General features: G+C 40.2%; 1 protein-coding gene across 8 annotated transcripts in view; it reads right to left on the reverse strand.

Moving 5' to 3' along the window:
* ZBTB16 (zinc finger and BTB domain containing 16) overlaps positions 1 to 23,023 on the reverse strand; it is a 206,433-nt gene that overhangs the window by 19,198 nt on the left and 164,212 nt on the right. For all 8 annotated transcript variants that reach the window (XM_073603106.1, XM_073603113.1, XM_073603112.1 and 5 more), the window contains one exon: positions 2,859 to 3,029. In XM_073603106.1, the coding sequence (XP_073459207.1) occupies positions 2,859 to 3,029 (171 nt within the window). The remainder of the gene's footprint in view (positions 1 to 2,858; positions 3,030 to 23,023) is intronic.

A 23,023-nucleotide genomic window follows, 5' to 3' on the forward strand; every position in this document is an offset into this window, starting at 1 on the left:
AACAGCCTCATTTTAATCTGTTGAATACTTTTAAAAAATGTTTAAATAAAAAGTAAACACTGCAGACTAGCACCCACATTTAATTATATTAAACTGACTGGTCTCAGATTAGTCATAAGCGCAAGCATGCTACAGTGTGACAAGTATTTATGACCTCCCACACAAATCATAGAACTCCCCCTGATAATGCCTTCATCTGAAAGTCATCACATCTTTGCTAGGCATCATCCATGGTCAACATCTACTTACTTGACTGAGAAGCAGTCTCAGAGGTGACAACCTTGTAAGACCTGGTTCCTGTGCAGTTCTTGGCTGTGATGCTAAAAATGTTGAGAAACTAAGAAATGAGAGTGTAACACCTAGCAGCTGATCAGATGAGCATGTTAGTGGAACTACACTGCATCTGAGCACCACAAACCAAAACCACCATTTATGCAATTTTTCATATTCAAAGCACTTACCCAACCCAGCCATGTCTTCACACTTTATTTTGGCAAGAAATCACTTTGAAAAACATCTCCCTAGCATTTCTAGCCATGGCCATCTTGAGCAGGGGCAGATGGATTCATGAAGAATTTACTTCCTGCCATCCATCTGCCCTTAGCTCAGGGAAGCAAGCAATAGGGAGTGCTTAGCTGAGCAAGCCCTTCTTTCCCTCCTGAGGACAACTGGGATGAATGAAATTTGCCTAGGCCTGGAAACCAGGAAGTAACTCAAGAAATGTTAAGAAAAAAAGTTTAACACAAGTAAATAGGATTAAAAAAAAAAAAAAAAGTATTAAAAATAGTCAATGTTGATGTATAGCCATGTTCTCAAAACTGCGGCCCATGGGCCAAATGTGGCCCTTTCATTGCCTTTATCCGGCCTTTGGGGCAATGCTCCTACCACCAATACAAGGCTATGTTACGCCCACTGATATCAGTCACTATTCCTTCCACAGACACCAATAGGGCACTATTCCTTCCACAGACACCAATGATGGTAACACTATTCCTCTAACCGACACCAATGATAGAGCACTTTTACTTCCACTTGCACCAATCATGGCGCACTATTCCTTCCACTGACACCAACGATGTGGCACCATTCCCTTCCCCGACACCAACGATGGGACACCATTCCTTCTACTAACACCAATGATAGGACAATATTCCCTCCACTGACAGGGCACTATTCCTTCCACTGACACCAACAATGGGACACTATTCCTCCTCCTACTGATCTCCAATTGTGAGACATAGTCTACTTTCACTGACCACAGTCTGGCCCCCGTAAGGTGTGAAAGACATTAATCTGGCACTTTGCTAATAAAGTTTGAAGACCTCTGATGTAGAGAGTGAAGTTACACTTTACTAAACTATTAGAAAAATTATCCTATCACTCAGTTCTGGGCTACATTTTAGCAGATTCTACTCTATCCATCTTCTGACTTCCAGCTGTAGGGTATGACCCTTGCAATCTGATCAGCCACTATGGACAACACACACTGCACCAATGTTTAAAATCTGCTCTGTCCAAAAAAGGCTACTATATAGATCATTGCTTTAATGGTATTACTATTGACAAGAATACTTAATTATCCACTGATGTCCTACTTCACCTTCACCAACCCGTCATCTAAAGATTTTGTTAAAAAGAACCTGAAGACTTTGTAAATCAAAGGACAAGTGGGTTTTGGATGAAATCGTAAGTCCTAGAAACCTGGAATACAAGTTGATCCAGTTCTAATAGGAATTTTACAACCATCGCAAAGTCTATATCTAACATCCTCATACTTTGACAATACTTGACATATCTGACAGGTATTTGTCACTGAGCTGACTCAAAGTATAATTTTTATCTGCCATTACACAATAAAAAAGCTGTCTGCAGTATTATTCAATATTTAAAAATATAAATTCCCTCATGTCGACAAACAATGAAAGCCTTTAACAAAAAAAATAAAGCAGAGATATCTCTCTCTCTCTCTCTATCTGAGATAGATGTAGATCGAGATCTCTCTATCTCTAGATGTTAAAACTTTTATACACATGCTAAATTTGATACATATTGTGCGGTTATAAGTGTAAACCCTTGTACCCTGCTACTTGTCTTTTTTTTATTACTGGCTGAATTTCAATCTATGTATTGGCAGCGAGGTTGTACAGAAGTCGATCTACTGACTAACTTCTGTATGTCTGCCCTGTTGGAATTTTGCTACTCAATCAGTGCTGCGGGCTATACCCTGCAATGCTGATGAGCGTATTCCATTGTTTAAACAATAGCTTAGCAGGGAGGATTCTTCCATCCACATCAAGCGTGTGGATGGGGGAATCGAGTCAGATTTTTTTCTTTCAAGCCACTGGTGGAACTAAAAAAAAACAAAAAAAACCTTGTATGCAAGTGTAAGGTGCAATGTGTTTTAGTGTGATTAAATTTGGAAAAGATCATAGTGCATACAAAAAAATAAAAATAAATATTACCTCAGAACCAGATATGTAGCTTAACTACATAGCTGTAGATCTCTAAATGCCAAAAACAAATTTAAAGAAACCAAAATGTAATTTTTTTAAATGTTCCAAGGGCATACACATGAGAGAAATCCTACAGTTGATCCACTATCAAAGAAAACTGTACAGTGCTGTCCGTGGTACTGTAAGACCATAGTGCGTAGAAAAACATCTCTTTGGGATTGGATATGTAGTGTAACTACATAGATGTAGATGTCTAAATGCCAATATTTAAATGAAACCAAATTAAAAATATTTGGAATGTTTTAGGAACATCCACACATGGAAGAAATCCCAGAGCTAATCCACTATCAAAGAAAGCCATAAAGTGCTGTACATGGTACTGTAGAAGTATAAAGTTTTTTTTACCTGTGTGTGAACGGAGATGGCGTTTGAGTGCAGTATGGCTGGGAAAAGTCCTGTTGCACTCACTGCAGATGTAGCTTCTCACTCCTGCATGGACCTCCATGTGCTGCTGGAGTGCAGTCTGAGTCTGAAAACGTTTCCCGCAGAGGAGACAGAACACAGCCATATCAGAGCCTGGAAAAAAAACATAAATATGAATTTACTAAGCGTTCACAGCATGGATGAAAAATAAAGTCTTGTACATATCCTCTACTGTAACTATACATCATCTAATGCTTTAATCACAGTGTATGGTATTACTTAAAAAAAATAAAAAAATAGCTCATCACTGAAAGTGTGCAATTTCCCTAAGCAACAGTTTCAGGTGAAACAGAGAAACTGTGTGCCAGGGCTACTAGTTTCTCAGTAGAACATCTACCTTCTCAAAAGGTTGAAAAAAATTCATATGATTTGAAAAATAAAATGGTGTGCCAAAGTGACATTTCCCTGGTAAGTTGAGGAGCAGCTCATGAATGCCTACTGAGAGTATGACAGTGGATATGGCACATAGCAACGCTCTTGAGAAGCACCGGGATATTGTACCAGCTATGGGTGACACTACCTTCAGCTTTGATGGAGTCACTTTAAAAAAATACATCCTCTAAAGCGTCAGCAAATGAGTCTTCACAAGCTTAGTCATTCAAAGTTCCTCTCAACAGACATAAAGGAAATGTATAAAACGGTGAAATGTTTAGCCACTATGTACGTCTGTGTCTGCTCCTCTAATGGATAGGTTGGTACTGCAGTGTACTAACACTAGGAATTGTGTTTTAAAAGCTGCACTCTACAAAAGGTGGATCTGATTGGTACAGTTTGGTAGAATATTTGGTAACGGCAATGCTTCCAAGTAATTGGTGGACGAAAGGCTCTCCAGAGGCTGCTAGACCATATGCGCAACAATGCGTAACAATGTGATAGAAGTAGATTTGCTATGCAAGTTCTAGGTGCTGCTGGGGAGCTTATAGACAAGGGTGTGCTCTCTGGTTGCATACTGGGGAAAAACCTTCTACATGTCATTTGGGCAGCTGTGTTAGAGGTATCTCCAGTCTGAAAAGGCATGGTAGAAAGGATTGTGGTTATAAGTCATACAGGTCCTGAAGTGGACATCTTACTTTAGTCAGGATTTGACTTGTACAAGGTAGGAGAGTATCCATGAGGGTGATAAGAGAATTGTCCTAAAAAAGGTGCCAAGGCTTACAGTACTGAAGTGGATATGTTGATGGTAAGAGAAGCTGGTCATTGTGGGGTTCCTTGTGTTCCAATCCCTGGGTCCAAACAAAGTGGAAATATATGATAGATGGACAGTCTGCTATTGTGTAAAGATGCAGATATTGGCCAGTTCAGGTGCGAGATGCACTGGAAACTGGCTGCTTAGTGTGCCACTGAAAGACAATGAGTCCAGTCAGTTGGTAAGGGTCTAAAGCAGACCAAATTCACTTTATATCTGGGTGATGCCAAGAACCTCCTTGAGCGTAAACCTTGTTGTAAAGGTACTTCAGCTGATGAATAAAAAAGTGTTCGAGTCGAATGGGTCCCAGGTAAGCTCTCCATTTAGTGCTAAACCTCACAATACACACACACACTTCCTGTTACTCAACACTGAGGTCAATGTCCTGCAGCATTTGAAGACCTGGAAAAAAACTCAAAGTTGCTTCACCTGACCTTGATTTTCTTTTAATATATAATTAAAAGGGAATGGAATAGTGCTTGTACACATTAGGTGCCATCATGGTCACTGCTCTATGCACACTATAGTCCCACAGTCCCTATTTAATATTGAGAGCATACAGTGGGACCATGAAGAACGAATGTAGCCACTTTCCAATAGAAAATAAATAAAAACCGCGAAAAAAAAAAAAATGCTGAGAGCAATAGAAAGTCATTTTTGAGTTCTATACCAATAGAATTTTTTGTAAACTAGCGTTTAGTGTCACCTTAGCAGCAATATAAATACAAGTTTACAAAAATGCAAAAACTGTACTTTAACTAAAGAGTTTTTGCATCAGCTACATTTACTGAAAGTGATTTGTGTCTTCAGAAAACTGCAGTGCCAATATGTCTTTATTCCATTTGTGTCTATATTTTGGTTAGCACCACACACGAATACAAAAAACGCATTATGAAAACATTGATTTTTTTAAGCAGTGGCATTTGAAATTCAGATAAAAAGAAAGCCTCATTAAATGAAAATAAAAGCAGAACAATGAAAAAATGAGATAGTATAAGGAATTAAATTCTGGACCTAGCTAAGCTGAAAAGTATTTATTATCAAAAGCACAATACACAGGACATTAAAATTAATTAAATAGTCAACCGAGGGCAACATAAACACTGCTTAGTAGCTTAATAGTGACTATTAGTAGTTTAAGGAATTTCCATAAACGAAAATCCAATTGTTTGAAATTCATAAGGGATGGGAATGGGCTAAAACTGGGAGATGTGCAATAACACTGTTGGTAAAATGATGTAACTGTGGGTAGTATAAGGGACTGTAAAGTTGGAGTTGCACCTTTGTGTTGAAGTAATGTGGGGTAAACGATAAATGTTGTTTCAAAGCAAAAACTACCGTAAGTTTCTTCGCCTTTCATTTTGAATGACACCCAGACATACACCCTTTAACCACTTCAGCCCCGGAAAGTTTTACCCCCTTAAAGACCAGGCCATTTTTTGCTATATGGCACGGCGTTACTTTGACAATTGCGCAGTCATGCAACGTGGTCCCAAATAAAATGTATTTTTTTCCCCACAAATAGAGCTTTCTTTTGGTGGTATTTGATCACCTCTGTGGTTATTTTTTGCGCTATAAACAAACAAAAAAAAAAAAATAAAAAAAAAAAAAAAAAAAAAAAAAAAGAGCGTCAACTTTGAAAAAAAAATAAAAGAGAATATTTTTTACTTGCTTTAAAAACATCCCAAAAGAAAAAAAAAAAAAGTCTTCATTAATTTAGGCCAAAATTTATTCTTCTGCATATTTTTGGTAAAAATAATCCCAATAAGCGAATATTGATTGGTTAGCGCAAAAGTTAGTGTCTACAAACTATAGGAATATTTTTATGGCATTTTTCTTTTTACTAGCAATGGCGGCAATCAATGATTTTTAGTGGGACTGCACCATTGTGGGGGGAACATGTTGCTCTGACTGGATGAAGACAGATCGGTGTTACTGCTTAGCAGAAACAAAAGATTTCCATCTACTTCCATCAGAACGGCAATCTGCCTAGTTTACATAGGCAGATCGCCGTTCTGCCTCTCTGGGGAACGATTGCATGTCTAATCAGTGCACGATCGCGCCACCTAGTGGCTATTGCACAGAATGATGTACAGGTACATGATTTTGTGCAATAGAGCCACAGTAAATATGCGGTAGGCAAGTGGTTAAAGAGCCCTCATCACCAATTACAAAAAAAAAAAAAGGATTTAAAAATGCTTAAAGCGGAGTTACACTCAAAAGTGGAAGCGCCACTTGTCTTTGCTTCCTCCCCCCTCCGGTGCCACATTTGGCACCTTCCAGGGGAGGGGGGCAGGTACCCATCCCCATGTCCGGGAGACCCGGTTACGGCTGGGTCCCCGGGAAGTTTGGCCCCTCCGCCACACTAGTTAGAGAGCACAGCGCGCTTTGCGCAGGTGTAGTAGGGAAGTCGAAAAGGCTTCAACTGCTGGTTTCCCTTACTGCAAATGGCAGCAGCACCCGAGAGCCGATCAGAAAATCGGCTGGGATCCCTGGACAGGTAAGTGTTCTAATATTAAAAGTCAGTAGCTACAGTATTTGTATTTGCTGACTTAATTTTTGGAGGGAGGGAGCTGGAGCTCCGCTTTAAGAGGATCCGCACAACCAGTTGTCGCTCTTTTAATAGAAAAACCACAGTGTACAAATGCAGATAAAATCAGTTGACACGTTTCAGCCTACAAGGCCTTAGTGACAAATTAATGGCACCCCCATGCATTGCTACAGCAGCACCCTGCGACTGGGTGCCATGCAACGAGTCAGGGACTTTTTTTTCCCTTGTTTGAGGGTAGGGCAGCCAGTTGAAGAGAATGGGCTTCCTAAATGCAGAACGCACAGGTCAGACATGTGAACTTAAGGCCCCTTTCACACAGGCGCTTCTAAACTGCCAGTAAAACCCTGAGCGCTTTTAAAGAGCTTTTCAGTCGCTTTTGAAGAGTTTTTCAGGTGCTTTTGAAGAGCTTTCCATTCATTTCAATGGAGAGGGGCATTTTTTCACCGCCCTGCCAGTGCACTGCCCCAGTGTGAAAGCATTCATTGATTTTAATGTTAATAGGTTTTCATGAGCTTTTCAGGCGCTTTTTTTAGTGTAAAAGCGCCTGAAAAGCGCCTCAGTGAGAAAGGAGTCTTAGCTAGGTACACATGAGCTAAAAATCAGCCAAAAGCGGTTGGTCCAACAGTTAGTTTCAGTCAGTGTGTACAGCTCCTTGTCCCAACTGGCTTCTATCGGACAATCGTTTTTGAAAATCAGCATCCTTTCAGGGCTCGCAGCAGATTGCTGAGCACTACGTGGGGTGGATTTGGAGTTCCTGTTGGAACACAATAGCAGTGTCGGGAGTTCAACGTACTAACATTGGATGTGTTAGTACAGCGATCAGTAAGGTTTTTTTTTGCTAACCTTGCTGGGTTGAACGAAAAAAAAAAAACAAAAAAAAAAAAAAAAAAACCTCAGTTTGTACCGAGCATTAAACTTGCATCAAGCAGTGAAAAATCAAAGCTGTCCTGTGTACACTTCGTGTTTTTTTAGCCCCCTAGAAAACAATCCCTCCCCAATTTTGTGGCGATGAGGAGAGATGGAGGGATAGTGCAGTTTCACAAAAGACAACTTTGCAGGGCTGACAATTTTTTTGTGATTTCAGTCCAGAAAAGGGACGGTGGTGTCAGTCCAGAACAGAAAATGAGAAGCCGAGTGCATTTTTGTCAGATTAACAGGTATCTTTCTGTACTTTATTTTAACCACTTAAGGACCGGAAGATTTTCCCCCTTAAAGACCAGGCCATTTTTTCCAATACGGCACTGCGTCACTTTAACTGACAATTGCGCAGTCACGTGACATTGTACCCAAACAAAATTATCATCCTTTGGTGGAAATTGATCACCTCCGCGGTTTTTATTTTATAAAAATATATATATATATATATATATATATATATATATATATATATATATATATATATATATATATATATATATATATATATATATATATATATATATATATATATATATACACATATATATATACACATATATATATACACACACACACACACACACACACACACACACACATATATATACATATACACACATACTATAATAAATATCCAAAAAAATAAAATTAAAAAAAACACAAATTTTCACAGTTTAGGCAGATATATATTCTTCTACATATTTTTGGTAAAAAAAAAAATTGCAATAAGTGTATATTGATTGGTTTGCGCAAAAGTTAGTGTCTACAAAATCGGGGATTTATAGCATTTTTATAATTTTTTTTTTTTTTTTTACTAGTAATGGCGGTGACCAGCTATTTTTATCGGGACTGCGACATTGCAGCGGACAGATTGGATACTTTTGACACTTTTTTGGAACCACTGACATTTATACAGCGATCAGAGCTATAAAAAATGCACTGATTACTGTATAAATGACACTGGCAGGGAAGGGGTTAACACTAGTGGTGATCAAGGGGTTAAATGTGTTCCCTGGGAGGTGTTTCTAACTGTGGGGGGTGGGGACTGATTGGAGGAGGAGAGAGATTGTAGTTCCTAGGAACAGACGCTCTCTCTCTCTCTCTACCCCCCGTCAGAACGGGGATCTGTTTGTTTATATTGACAGATCCCCGTTCTGGCTCTCTGTGAAGCGATCACGGGTGACCCAGCAGACACACGCATTGGCTCTACCACCGTGCAGCAGGCATGCGCCTGCTATAGCTCTTAAAAGAGCCAACGTACAGCTACGGCAATTCGTGGGAAGGAGCTGACATGCCGCAGTATAAAGGAAATGTGCATGTATTGCAAAAATGTACTGTGTATTTTTTTTTTCCCTTTAATTTTGCCTTGACATACACGTTAACGCTCCTTAAACTGCCTTTTAGTCATTGGATAATAATAATAATGCATTCCAGACATTGGTGGCACTCAGACCCTGCATGCACTATATAGTGTGCGCTCTGCATAAAGAGTGATGTCAGTCTGTACAATGTCTACCAGTGATTTAAATGCTTCCAGCAGATGGTGTAGAACTACCAACGCAAGACAACATACCCTGGGTTATTGGAATGCAGAAGACCGCAGGAACTTTGTACATTCAAACATTTGTCTTGAAAAATAAAAAAATAAAAGATCTGTAGGAATAAAATACAATAAAATACTTATTATTCTCTTTTTGAGACAAACTCAAGCGTCCCTGTTATGCTAAAAGTATAAATGTACTATTTGATGCAATTATTTGCTGCTCACAAATGACTTAAGAGATAAAAAAAAATATGATCTGAAGGGAGTGTATGTTGACAATTAATGTTCGCCCTGGACCATTCACAAAGAAATTACTTAGAATTGCCACTTTGTAGAATTAGCTATTCAGCGGGTGTCCCCCCCCCCCCCTTGAGTTCTTTTTAAGAAAAAAAAAAAAAGCAAAAAAAAAAAAAAAAAAAAAATTTGCATTCAATAAATTAAAATAAACACACACACAGACACAAGGCTTATTCAGGGAACTGACGTCTTAATGGCTTTTTCTCTCTTTTAGAAGAAGATTACAAATTAAGCAGCAGTTAAAGACATTTTACAGAAGATGCAATAGGAAGGCCTGTTATTCATTTCCACGGTAACCAAAATAGTGTCTGCAAGAGGCCTGTACTGTACTGGGTACAATAGGGCCACACGGCCACAAGGACAAGCACTGTCAAGAGAGAAATGTAAACCATTCATTTAGCAGGAAATTAAAAAAAAAAAAAAAAAAAAGTTCATTAAAAACGTACAAAAGGCTAAGGAATAGCATCTTCTTGTTATGCAGGCTATGCCAACGTCTAAAAGACAAATTCAAGCAGATTTCATCTGGTCTAAATGGAAACAGCAGCTGCTAATTGTGAAATAAGCCAGTGATGTAGAAGGCTTCGTCCAGTTTGCAGCACTTTAATCCGAATATAAAAACCACAGAGTACAGGTGTGGCAAGCCATAGCATCCAATCAGAAATTGCTTCTCTCATATGACCTTGATAAAAAAAAAAAAAAAAAAAAAAAAAAAGTGTCCCTGGGTTGATTTACTAAAGGCAAATAGACTGTGCACTTTGCAAATGTAGTTGCACTCTGCAGGGGATTTTGCTCCAAAGCTTAATAAATGAGGGGAGGCTTTGCGGACTTCCATCATCCAATCATGTGCAAGCAAAAACACTTTTTACCCCTGGCATGTGATTGGGTATGCTTTGCAAAGTGAGGCTTCATCGTATTTACTAATGTTCAGAACCCTTGCAATGTGCAGTTCATTTGCTTTTAGTAAATCAACCCCCTTGACAAGGATGCATTGCACACCTTGCACTCTATAATATAATCATGGCCAAGTCATTTAGTAGAAGGGTCAAGTTAGTGTAAACTTTCCTATCATTTTTCATTTGTTTCTGTTTATAGTTTTTCTTCCTCGGCTTTGAACACCAGTTACAAGTGAACGTACGTCCCATCATATTCTACACTTTTAAGACCTAGGTTATAATCTAACGAAATCTTTTTCATTACACCTTTACTAACAGATTATTTGACATTTACAAAGCGGTTTTCCCCTATACATTTACATTATATGTGCAATTGCTACGTATACATTCTGTATAACTGTAAATCTTATGTATTTAATTTTTGGAACTTACCTTTACATTTGTTATATATTCTCTCTGTGATAAAACCCAATAAAATTCTAGTATCAAAAATGTATGTAAATCAGACAGGGGAACACAGACTTTTTGGTGCTCTCTTCTGGCCAACATAATAGAGCTTTGGGAACGAAATCCACTTCTTCAATCGCTTCCCTAAGCGAACCTGTACCACTACAGACCACCTTATACAAGAACTCCCAAATCTCGTCTTTACTTTTAAAAACAAAAGATACTTCCACCCTGGATCAGAAGTGATGCCATGGCGTTGCTCCGGTCCTCCAAGGCCATGGAGGCCATCAGACGATCTACTCTGGGACTAGCCGGCCGCACCGTCAGATCGTTCCCTGGGCTCACCAGTTTGAACAGTAAGCCCAAGGAACACTAATGAGCAGCAGGTGGGGGGTCCCCTCCCCTCCCGCCACTTCTGAAAAAACTGAAAAAATACTGGGGTTATGGTCGATAGCTTCAGCCATAACCTCGGTAAACCGATTCAAGACCGGAATATGTATATATACACATTGCGGCTTGGCTTTGAAGTGGTTAAGCCACTGGATCAGCAGGACAACCAGGCAACTAGCATTTGCAGAAAGAAAGATCAGCAAGGATTAAAGAAAAAGTCAAGAACCAAACAATGTTTTGCCACACTGAACTATTTACTGCGCCAACAGGTGTTCTTGTTGGGTGCACTGTCTTAACTGTACATAGCCTCCACTACATAGAGTATACAGCACTGAGGGCCAGCAGTGGAATAAGAACTTTTAGTCCCACTCCCAGAACAAAATAGTCAGGTTGCTCAGCCATTCATGGTAAGCTTTGTATTTTATGAATGCAAAGTTTCTTCTGACTGAGGTGGGGAGGCAGATGTCACAACGTCATGATCTCCGACTCACCCATATTAATTCAAAGAACACAAAGCTTCCAAATAATGGCTGAGCGGTGCTCAGTCCAACTTTATATGGTCCCTGGAGTGGGATCAGAAGTGTTTGTCCTGCTGCTGGATCACAGCATTTTGTACATGGAGCTGAGGCTACAGTTAACCACTTGCCACCCGCCTACCAAATGATGGCTGGGCGGCGCGGCTCTCATTCTGGGTGGACGTCATATGATGGCCCTCCAGAATGACTGATCTTGCATGCCCGTGGGGGCGCGCATCGCAGCGATCGGTGGTGTAGTGTCACTCTGTCACACACCGCTACACCGATCTCAGTAAAGAGCCTCTGACAGAGGCTCTTTACCACGTGATCAGCCATGTTCAATCACAGCTGATCATGATGTATACAGGAAGAGCCATTGATCGGCTTTTCTTCACTCGCATCTGACAGACGCGAGTAGAGGACAGCCGATCAGCTGCTCTGACATGGGGGGGGGGGTCTGTGCTGATTATCAGCGCAGCCCCCCCTCGGATGCCCACTCAGGACCACCAGGGATTGCCACCACACTGGACCACCAGGTACGCCACCCTAGACCAACAGGGAAATGCCAAACAGTGCCCAGGCAGCTGCCAATCAGTGCCCATCCCCAATGCCTGCCAGTGCCATCAGTGATGCCCATTAATGCCATCTATCAGTGTTGCATATCAGTGCCTATCAGTACAACCTATCAGTGCCACCCATAAGTATCCATCAGTGCAGCCTTTCAGTGCTCATCAGTGTCACCTCTCAGTGCCGCCCATCAGTGCCCACCAGTGCCACCTATCAATGCCACCCATCAGTGCTGTCTACCATTGCCCACTCATTGGTGCCCCTTATCAGTGCCCATCAGTGAAGGAGAAAAACTTATTTACAACATTTTATAACAGAAGCAAAAGAAAAACTTTTTTTTCAAAATTTTAGGTTTTATTTATTTGTTTAGCAAAAAATAAAAACGCAGGTGGTGATCAAATACCACCAAAAGAAAGCTATTTGTGGGAACAAAATGATAAAAATTCTGTTTGGGTACAGTGTATCATGACCGCGCAATTGTCATTTAAACAGCGACAGCGCTGAAAGCTGAAAATTGGCTTGGGCAGGAAGGGGGTGTAAGTGCCCAGTATTGAAGTAGTTAATATAATGTGTGCACCAAGTGCACCTGTTCATGTGGAGTTAGGCTTCACCATATGTCAAGGGTCTGACGTATGCTGAAGGCACCAACAAAAACATGCCATGCTCAGCTTCTTTCATAATCTGGTAGGTTGAATGTTCCAGCTTCATTTATCTAGTGGGGAATGTAGTGTTTCATCAGACTTCTTCAGAGGTGCCTAGACTGAAGAAGTCTGAGGAAATGCATTCAAATTTGGTGGCTGGCTTATGCATGCGTTTATATTGTTTAAAAAATTTAAAACGAAAAGCTGTTTGCTTCTTGGAGAGTTTATTCCCACTCAGACACTACACTGGATTCTTGCTCAGAGGTAGGAGAGAGGATTTCACCAAGGAAATGCAAGGGTTGCTAGAGCTCTACAACATGGAAAACATAGGCTTTCTGCATGTGAATGTTAATTGGTCCAACGCTATTCACAGAGTGTGAAAACTTATGGGTTTGTACAGTGCAGAACTTAGATCTGATTGATTTATACATGCATGGTCTAGAAGCGGGCTTTTGTGCTGCAGAAATGATCAGCCACAGAGGGGTTGACTTACTAAAGGCAAATAATGTGCAATCTGCAAGTGCAATTGCACTAATTTTCCTCAGTGTTTAGAAAATGTGGTAAAGCTCTGCCGATTTCCATCATCCAATCATGTGCAAGCAAAAATGCTCTTTTTATTTTCCTTGCACCTGATTGGGCATTCTTTACAAATTGAAGCTTTACCACACTTACATTTTTCTAAAAAATAATCATACACCTTCACTTGCAAAGTCTATATTTTAGTAAATCAATCTCAGTGTTTTTGCATTGAAACTAACATATTGTTCTAGGGTCATACAGAAACAGTTTAGTTAATGGCCAACAGAAGTGTCAGTATACATTTGACAGGCCTTATAACAAGTCATCACAGATATACAGGTACAGCACTCCAAACCCCAGAACTCCTTACCAGTGTTGAATTTGGACCTTTCTAACTCTGCATGTAGGGCTCTATTAAGGTCACTGCTGGAGTGTTTCATTTGCTGATCACCCTGTGCTGAGGAGGCCCAAACTGTACCGTGCACAGAAGGACATTCTGGTTGAGTAGAATGATGCTTTATAAGACAAGTGGGTAGAACGTTCACTTAAAGTCCAACTCTGGGCAAATAATAAGCACTCCCTGACAATCTGGTGGGGAACGGTCCCTTGGCAAGCAGGGCTATGAACTTTGCTCTGGTCTTGTCTTGACGACATCAGGACCATAGACTAATGGGGTGTGGGGGTGCAGACACAGCAGAAATTGGTCTAGTTGCAGGGAAGAGCAGAAGATGAAGTAAATCAGTAAATCCAATCACTAAATCTTTCATTTTCCCCTAGATATAAACAGGCAAATAACTTTTGCAGTGCAGGAAGAGCAAGAGATTTTTTTTTTTTGCCCAGTGTTGGGCTTTCAGTACAAACCATGTAAAAGCGCACAAAACAGAATCCCTTTCTCCTAAGTGTTATTTGCATACATTTTCCACAAACCATTGCATGCATTACCCCCAATTATTATGAACAATCCAGTTAAAGAGGAGCACCAGGCTACTCCCAAAATTGGGGGAAATTAACTGTCCAGGAATCCAGTGGTGTCCTCACCCAAGCTGATTGTTTAATCGGCTATCAGGTCCTGGTGCCGCCATCTTGACTAAGGAAAACCAGCAGTGAAGCCTTGCAGCTTTGTGAATAGGCCAGCTGTGGGGGAAGGGGGCAAACTGTGCTGGAATTGGGAGCGGGTACCTATCAAAACCAGGTACCCATTCGCCCCAAAAAGGTAGGGGGGATGTGGCAGACAAGCAGAGCTTCTCCTTTTGCGTGGAGTTCTGCTTTAAGTCACTCAGGTGATGCATCACATGTTCACCAGGAAAAAAAAAAAAACATTGCTTCTTTGTAAGGTGCACATGCAGGAGTATGTAGATCAGAACTTTATACCAAAGCTGGAAAAACTTGGATTGAAATTCAGCCAGTTCAGCAGGGACTGGCTGAATTTCTATCCATGAATGGGCAGGGTGGTTGTACAGAAGTCTATCTACTGATCAACTTCTGTACAACCACCATGTCAGAGTTTTGTGGCTCCATCAGCACTACCGACCAAGTCTCCCCATGGTTAGAACACAATAGCCCAGTGGGGAGGAATCCCCCATCCACCTCAAAATGTAGGATGGGGGATTCGTGGCAGTTTTTTCATTCAACTTGCTGGTGGTTAGGTGGTTAGCACTTCCACCTAGCAGCATTAGGGTCATCCGTTCAAATCCAAACCAAAGCACTATCTGCCTTGAGTTTGCATGTTCTCCCTGTGCCTGCGTGGGTTTCCTCTGGGTACTCCGGTTTACTCCACACGCCAAAGACATGCTGGTGGGTTAATTGGCTCCTGTCTAAATTGGCCCCTAGTGTGCATGCGAGTTAAGGACCTTAGATTGTAAGCTCCTTGAGGGCAAGGGCTGATGTGAATGTATAATACATATGTGAAGCGCTGCACAAATTGACAAGGCTATACAAGTACCTGTAATAAAATGTATGGACTGCTTAACTTTCCTGGTCAGCATGTTCGCTCCAGGCAAGTTTTGCAAAATACTAAAATTTAGAGACATCCAGGCAACCAACATTTTTAGAGGAAGGTCAGCATTGGGAACATCTACATACTCTTAATATCCCTGCGGGTCGTGTATTCACTTACAGGCTTACCATGTAAATTGATTTTGCCCATATATCCCATCTTGGAGGATTAGGTGAAGGATTTCTGTACAAAAAAATATCTGCAGTGTACATAGGCACTGACTTTAAATTCTAACGCCAGCTAAAACTTTCAGTTTTTGATTAGGTGTGGAAGGGTTTGAACATCCATCAGGCTTCTCTGTGCTATATCCCCAATGAGGAGACTTTGCCTTATCCCCTACCCCAGTAAAACACTATTAAGTTGCAACACTAAGGGGCAGAAGTTCTGAAAATTTAAAAAAGGACATAGCAAGCAGCAGAAACTTTGGTACAACTTTTAATCCTTCTTCACTACAAAAATTGCAAATGGATAGGACCAACACGTGTCTGACCTGTGACACTAATCTGATATATATGTGGTCAACATACATTTAAAAGACAATCTATTTTAATGCAGTTCACTATCTGACTAATTGAGTAACATACAGTATAGATTAAATATGAAACTATTTACCTGTCAACAAAAAATATATATATAGAACTCTAGGGGGGTAAATAGATTGTTCACTTTGCAAGGGAAGTGGTACTATGCAAATTAATTTTCTGTAAAAGCTACAAGAATGTGGAGAAAAAAAAATGCATTTTTGCTTGCACACAATTGGACAGTGGAAGTCAGAGCTTCACCTTGTTCACTAAGCTGTAAGGATAATTCCCTGGCTAAGTACAGTCCATTTGCCTTTAGTAAATCAACTCATCAGTATGACTGTTTGTTCATGTACTTGCCCCCTGCCCCATATGTAGAACGACCTACCACTTAGTCATGATGGCTTGTCTGAAAAATCAGGGTGGAGTTTTGCTGCTCAATTAGACTTCTGAAGTGACACCTGGACCAGTGGAGTGTAGAGTTGGTCTCAAATGACATTTGGGCTGGCAAGACCTAACAGTTTCATACATGAAGGAACTACATGGAATTCTGTATTCCATTTCCAATACCAAAATTTAATTATCAAATATGGTACAAATATCATAAAATAAGTCACATTAAATGGATTTAAAATTACAATGGAATAGAAATGGGCCCATGTCCACTTTTGGGGATGATAGATACTCACATGAATATTGGATAGTTGATTCAGTCAATACAATGAGAAATCATGCATCATATAACCACTTCTACTGCTCTGCCCACTCTGGCAGTCTGGACTAATTTCCGAGACTTCCGAGTCAGATTTCAAAATGTACTTGGTAAACTCTGTTTAAAGACAGAGTTGGTCTTAAATGTACATGGACAAACTAAAGCTTCCCCACAGCCATCCAATAACAGTCTACTGATGTGGCCATTTTGGTGTCTTCAGTGTCTACAAGGCCATTATACAAAATCCCCGATTAAGCGTCTTCTAGCAATAAGCATCTGGGCAGGTTAGATTACCTTGCCCAAATGTGATGTTTTGCTTGGTGCTGGAACTATCTGCACCTGGTTCTTCCTCCCTTTTTATTGCCCTAAATAGTGATGGGCTCAGGCGTGTTCGGACTGAACCTGCCGGGAAGCCGTCACTGCACACCGCCAATCCTAGGCAGCGAGGCATTTCCCGACCAGCAGCTGCACATACACATTCTGCCTATGATTGACGGTGTGCAGTGCCGGCTTTCTGGCGGGATTGATTCAAACATGCCCGAGCCCATTCTTAGTCCTAAACAAGACTGCTCGTGCTACTATACTGTTTAGGACCAAGACAGGCTAAGATGACTTGATGGGAGCAGTTGGATGGTACGTGCATGTCTGAACACACACTAATATCAGTGACCAGCTTGACTCAAATCCTGTTGAAATTGTGCAGGATTTATTTCAGAGGAAGAGCTTGGTTCCAAAGACTAAGAAATATTTGCCCAGGCTGATGGGAACAATAGGAACATAAAGGGCTCATACTGCATTGGCTATCAAAAGATACACCTACTCAAACCTATTTATATAAATTTCAGCCACATGCTACAAATCATAATGCTAAGCAAAATTAAATTGAGAAAAAACTAAAAAAAAAAACACGACACGTTGAGGGGAAACAAGAAAGAAAAGTGGTTTCTAGATTATAACCTTAGCATACATTTTACTAATCCAAATACAGACAAAACTATACAAAAATCTATTAGGTATCTTAAGGGTTATAAAGAAAAAGTACTTTGATGTATTTGTGGGTCCAATTTCTTTTGCGACATAGCCGAGACGTGCGAGCCAGCGAAGAGTGTGTGGCGTGAAGTCAGAACGGGTAATTAGTAAACATGGCGTTTCTCTGCTAGCTCATTGGCATGCGAGCCGGACGGAGGGAGGCTAGTTTAAAATGCAGCCTGACGGAGCTTTGAGGGCTGCAAACCATTTGTTAGCTCCTATTGAAGAGGCTTCGGGGCCAGTGGCAATTAAACTGGAATTAGTGTTTGGAATGAGATACAGCAGATTCATACAGAGGAAGGGAGAGGGGACGGGTGGAAATGTTAAGGGAGGCAGGCTGACTTCTGCAGAGTACCTTCTCTTTTCGAATCTTTTTTCACTCCACATCCTCCCTCCCCGACTGTGATTACTGGACAAGGGGAAAAAAACCTGATGTACTCAAGACTGCCTAGCAATATACTGAAGAGCAACTATAATAACCTTTTCCAGTACAGATTACATAGAAAAAGACCAGTCACTGCTGTAAAAATGGTGGTTCCAGGCTACGGTAAATTGGTGGCCAACTTATCCATACATTTCTGCTGCACAACCGCTTGTTAAGCTTTGACCAAAAAGATAATCCAAAGTTTGTACAAGTTCCAGATTTGTCAAAGAATCAGTCAATGGCCTACACCTCTGCAACCAGGTTGAAGCATGAGAAACTATCATTTAGAGAAAAGCAATGTTGTGCAACCTAGCTTCTATGCAGTCTGAGGCTACTATTTAGCAAGCTTGACAGGACAGAAATGAGTCTTACATATATGGCTTAGGCTAGCAAACATTGTGTGTCACATCGTGACATGTCCCACTCGCTAATGAGAGAATGGCAGGGAGAGCAAGAAAAAACAAGAAAGCTTGGAATGTGCAATCAAGAACAAGAAAAGGGTAAAGTGGACTTAGAAAATCAAAAGAAGAAACAAAGTGAAACAAATTGAAGTAAAAAAAAAAAAGAAAAAACACACAGACAAAAGCAAGAGCCTATGAAGAGACCAAGAAACAGCAAAGAAGTGTGAGACATTAAGAAAACACCAGAAATGCTCAAGAGAGTGAAAATCAAAAAGGGATGAGGCAGAGCGACATAAAAGATGATAGAAAAGAAAAGCACAAAACCAGGAGAATGGTTGGAAATGTAGAAGGGTTCACTCAGGGAAAACATTATTGCTACTTTTAGGAATCATAAGCATTCTACAGCATTTTGGTCCCCTGAAGGTAGCATGGTGCTGTGTGACTTTATAGAGCTTAACTGAAGCCCAGTACCCATGGAATCACTTCCCATATTGCTCCGTATTTGTGTTCATCACCACATGAATCCTAAGAATTATATGGCAAATAAAGGGAAGAGAAACCATGCTGACAACTAAAGCATGGCTATGAAATGAATAGTAATTTTAAGTACATGAAACAGGTTTAGCAGATTTTAAACAGTCTTAAGAATGGTACAAACATGAGCCAGAATCCCTAGAAGGACCTTTTCAAAACAACAAATGAGCCCAGTCACTGCTGACTTCTGGTGCTATCTTTATCCTTCATTACTTTATAAGTTATTAACCTGAAACAAGCACTGTGCATTTCTTATAGGAGTCATTGACTTATCAAGTAGTAAAGATAGGATACAGATGACAATTCCATGGCCTGCATCTTCAGGAAAAAAAAAAAAAAGTGCCAAAAAGGAGCCACTCACCAAATTTCTACCCAGACAGACTCCTTCAATTTCTGACTTAAAAATTCATAGTTAGCAACCTAAAACTATACTTCATCATTCAAAAACATTTACCATCGAAGAACAACAATATCTATGTAGCAAGCTTAAGTCCACATTATGTTAAAGTGGAGCCATACTTTACCTAAAACTAAGCTATGTCTTACAGGGGTGGAAACATGGGTAGTAATAAAAGGTCTCCCAGGGCTGACCACATGTGTGAATAGAATAGGTGTCTCTTTTGAAGCAAGTAATCAACCAGAGGTTTGACCTCCTCTACAGCGGAAATTACACTACTACTAGGCCATCAGACATGTGGGCAACATTGTATAAAATATAAAAACAGGAATCACACCAGGAAAATTCAGCATTTCAGTCAGTTTCGTGTCTTCGATCAGTTTCAGAAAGGCAGTTTCATAGCCCTATGTTAATATTTGGAGTATTGTTTCACTTTAGGCTATGAAAAAAAAAAAAAAAAAAAAAAAAAACACTGCAGCTGACTGCAGTTGATATAAATGCTTACAAAACATGGGTTTGTTCGATTGGAATTAATTTTGCTTAGGCATGACCAGCTAAGCGACCATATGAAATTCCCCCTAAATAAATGACCACAGCTGGAATTTATACTTAGCCAGTTGACCAGTTTTACTCTGATAATTCAGGCAGTGAGCACAGTAGTCACCTCTTTGTCCACCTTATGCACAGATTTATTAGAGATAACAGTGTACATCTTCATACACGTGATAAAATCACACTTTTTCAGGAGATTACAGGTTACTTGGGTACCTTGCACTTGACATGCAATCCAAAATCCCATCCCAAGGGATGTGTTAGTCAACTATTGGCATCAAAGATGGCTGGCCACACACAAGTTGGGAATAGTAACAACTTCATGTAATTGTACCAGGAATGTTAGATCAGTGGCTGAAAAGCCAAGGGCTACAGAAGGGTCATTTTATTCATTTAGAAGATTTTGGTTGCTTCCCCATTTTTTCTGTTTGTGTGACAATTCAGTAAAAGTAGACGCGTATACTGGTGGCTGGGGTTAACAGTTGGATTACTTGTCAAAAAGACAAATTGACAATGTATTGCTCACTTCCACACTTCTTACATTTATGCAATTGGTGGGCCAAGTAAATCTGTTAGGCAAGTGATGTCCATATATTCAATAGTTACCCTAATGCATTTTTTGTTTAATAGCCTCACATATAAATAGGTTTTCTCATGTCTTGTGACTACTATAGTCATGTAAAAAAAAAAAAAAATGTTTGCCGAAGTACAAAGCAAGGTCTTTGAATATATATTGTAGTCGCACTCTCTTTATAGTAAATCATATACATAAGCAATATCACTTTATTTTAGACATGCCATTATATTTGGTTATTGGGATACCATTTGTATGCCTACCACTCTATGGTTTTGGTATATACATATGAATTTTAGAATAAAGTGATGAAGATCGTGGTTGTGGCGATAAATATATTTCATAGGTAGCATTATCAAAGAGGAAATGAGCAATCCTAAAACTTAAAAAAAAAAAAAATAATGAGGTAAGATATTTCTAAAGCTGAAGATCGGTGCTAGACTGGATTTAATTTATTCCAGAGGCCATCTGGCCAGCGTGAGCACAAAGACCTGTCCCTTGTGAATGAGAGGCCATATTTGTCACACCCCCTTCACTCTGACCCCTCTGTCCCTAGTCTTTTCAAGCAGGGACAAGCCAAGGTTCATTCTTTTTCCCCTGGCCATTGTCTGCATTCCCAATAGGTCCCAAAGAGAGGGGCCGCCACTAACAAACATGCTAGGGACGTCCCCATGGATGGCTGAATGAAGCCAGCAACAGAAAGACGTTAAAGCCTTTGACACTAGAGGAGCTGCCATCCTACTGTAACACACATATTAACCCTTTTCCCTCTTCTAAAGGGTTAATGGGGCAAAGCATTCATAGAAAAGTGGCATGTCTAATAGGAACAAAAAAAAGGATTATCAAGCATCAATTCTATTACCCATCCAACTCCGAAGCGGTGTTGTGAAAGGCACCCAACACCTATTGAAAAAAGCCAAGACCACCGCTATTTATAAAAAAAAGTATTGATCAGAATTGCACAAGAATGCAAACATTAACCCAACTGACTTTTTATCCTACTATAAAGAGTAAAACGAGTGTCAAACCACTTAATGCTACTTCACTGCCTATAGCTAAAACCAACTACATTGGGGGGGACACAATTGTTAAAAATGTTACATTGAACCTTACTGTATCACTGGACAACCACGATCCTTTCCCCCGAAAACAGAAAAAAACTTTCATATACTGGGACAATAGGCCTGCACCATTCCATGCTCTTACGATGTGCTCAATATCGAAGGGCATGCCCCTAGGCTCAAGAATTTCCATGTGGAGGATCTGCTTAGACTGATAGGAATGCCAGCAGATTGCATCTGCGCTGGATCCTTGGGAAGGGGGTCTAGCACAGTAAGATGTCTTCTATGCAATGCCAGCCTTTGTTTATATTTATGGAATACAGTACAGATATCATTTAAATATCTGATAAGCTCAGTAGATTAAGCATTACTACACAATGCTAGGATTTACTTAAAGTGCACCTACTTGAAAACAAGACCCCAACGTACAATATTTACATATGTTCATACAACACCAACATTCTTAAGTGTGTTTCTAAAAAGCTCTCTTTTCCCCTAACCAGCTTACGATCTAATGACAAACTTTAAAGCAACAATGCAGGCCGATTTTATTTTGAGCCGAACTGACTGGGATGTAGGAGTATTCTAGTGTTCCTAAAGAAATCCCACATGAAAGCAACACATACAAACAAAATTGCATCCTTACTAAGAATTTATTCCAGGACCAAAATTGTGCAGGATTTCCAACAACTAAGTCTTGCACTGATCACATACCCACCCACTCACCCTGGGTATATATAATTTGATGGAGGCCTGTAGCACTCAAAAAACTAGCCCACCGGGATATCCATCATTTGATGGCAGTCATATACCATATAAGCTATCTGTCAGAAAACAGATCTGTACACCGGTCTGATACCTGGATGCCCTGGACATCTGGAATACATTGTCAATGTCTTGCCCCTAACCTGGTTGGGTCATCCACAATAACCGTCCATAACTTTGCAGGCTATCCCTCAATTCACTTAAATACATCTCTTTTTTTTTTAACTTGGACACACATATACTGGATACTGTGTGTTGAATTGGCATTTTGTAGGGTGGAAGATGTTGTACAGGCTCATCGTTGCTTCTAAGCAGTAGAGATAACGGAAAGACATCTCCACAGTCCAATTGCCTGCTGAGACAATTTTCTGTGCATACATGAACGCACTGATGCACAGTTAATGCAACAATCAGAATCTACCCAAGGGTAACTTACAGCTAAACATCAAGTAAAAGGCTAAATGTACAAGAGAAATATATACTTGAGTTACCAGAAGATTTGTATTTCCGCTTTTTCAATACAGAGAATTATACAGTCTTATAAGACAGCAGAACTAGGATGGTGACCTGACCCATTCCTAGTGTAGTTAAATTCATCCTGGTCACTTCCCTGCCAGGGTTATGAACAACACATCTGCTGTACACATTTATCTT

Source organism: Aquarana catesbeiana, linkage group LG10 (genome assembly GCF_042186555.1).
Source record: "Aquarana catesbeiana isolate 2022-GZ linkage group LG10, ASM4218655v1, whole genome shotgun sequence".
Taxonomy (NCBI): Eukaryota; Metazoa; Chordata; class Amphibia; order Anura; family Ranidae; genus Aquarana; species Aquarana catesbeiana.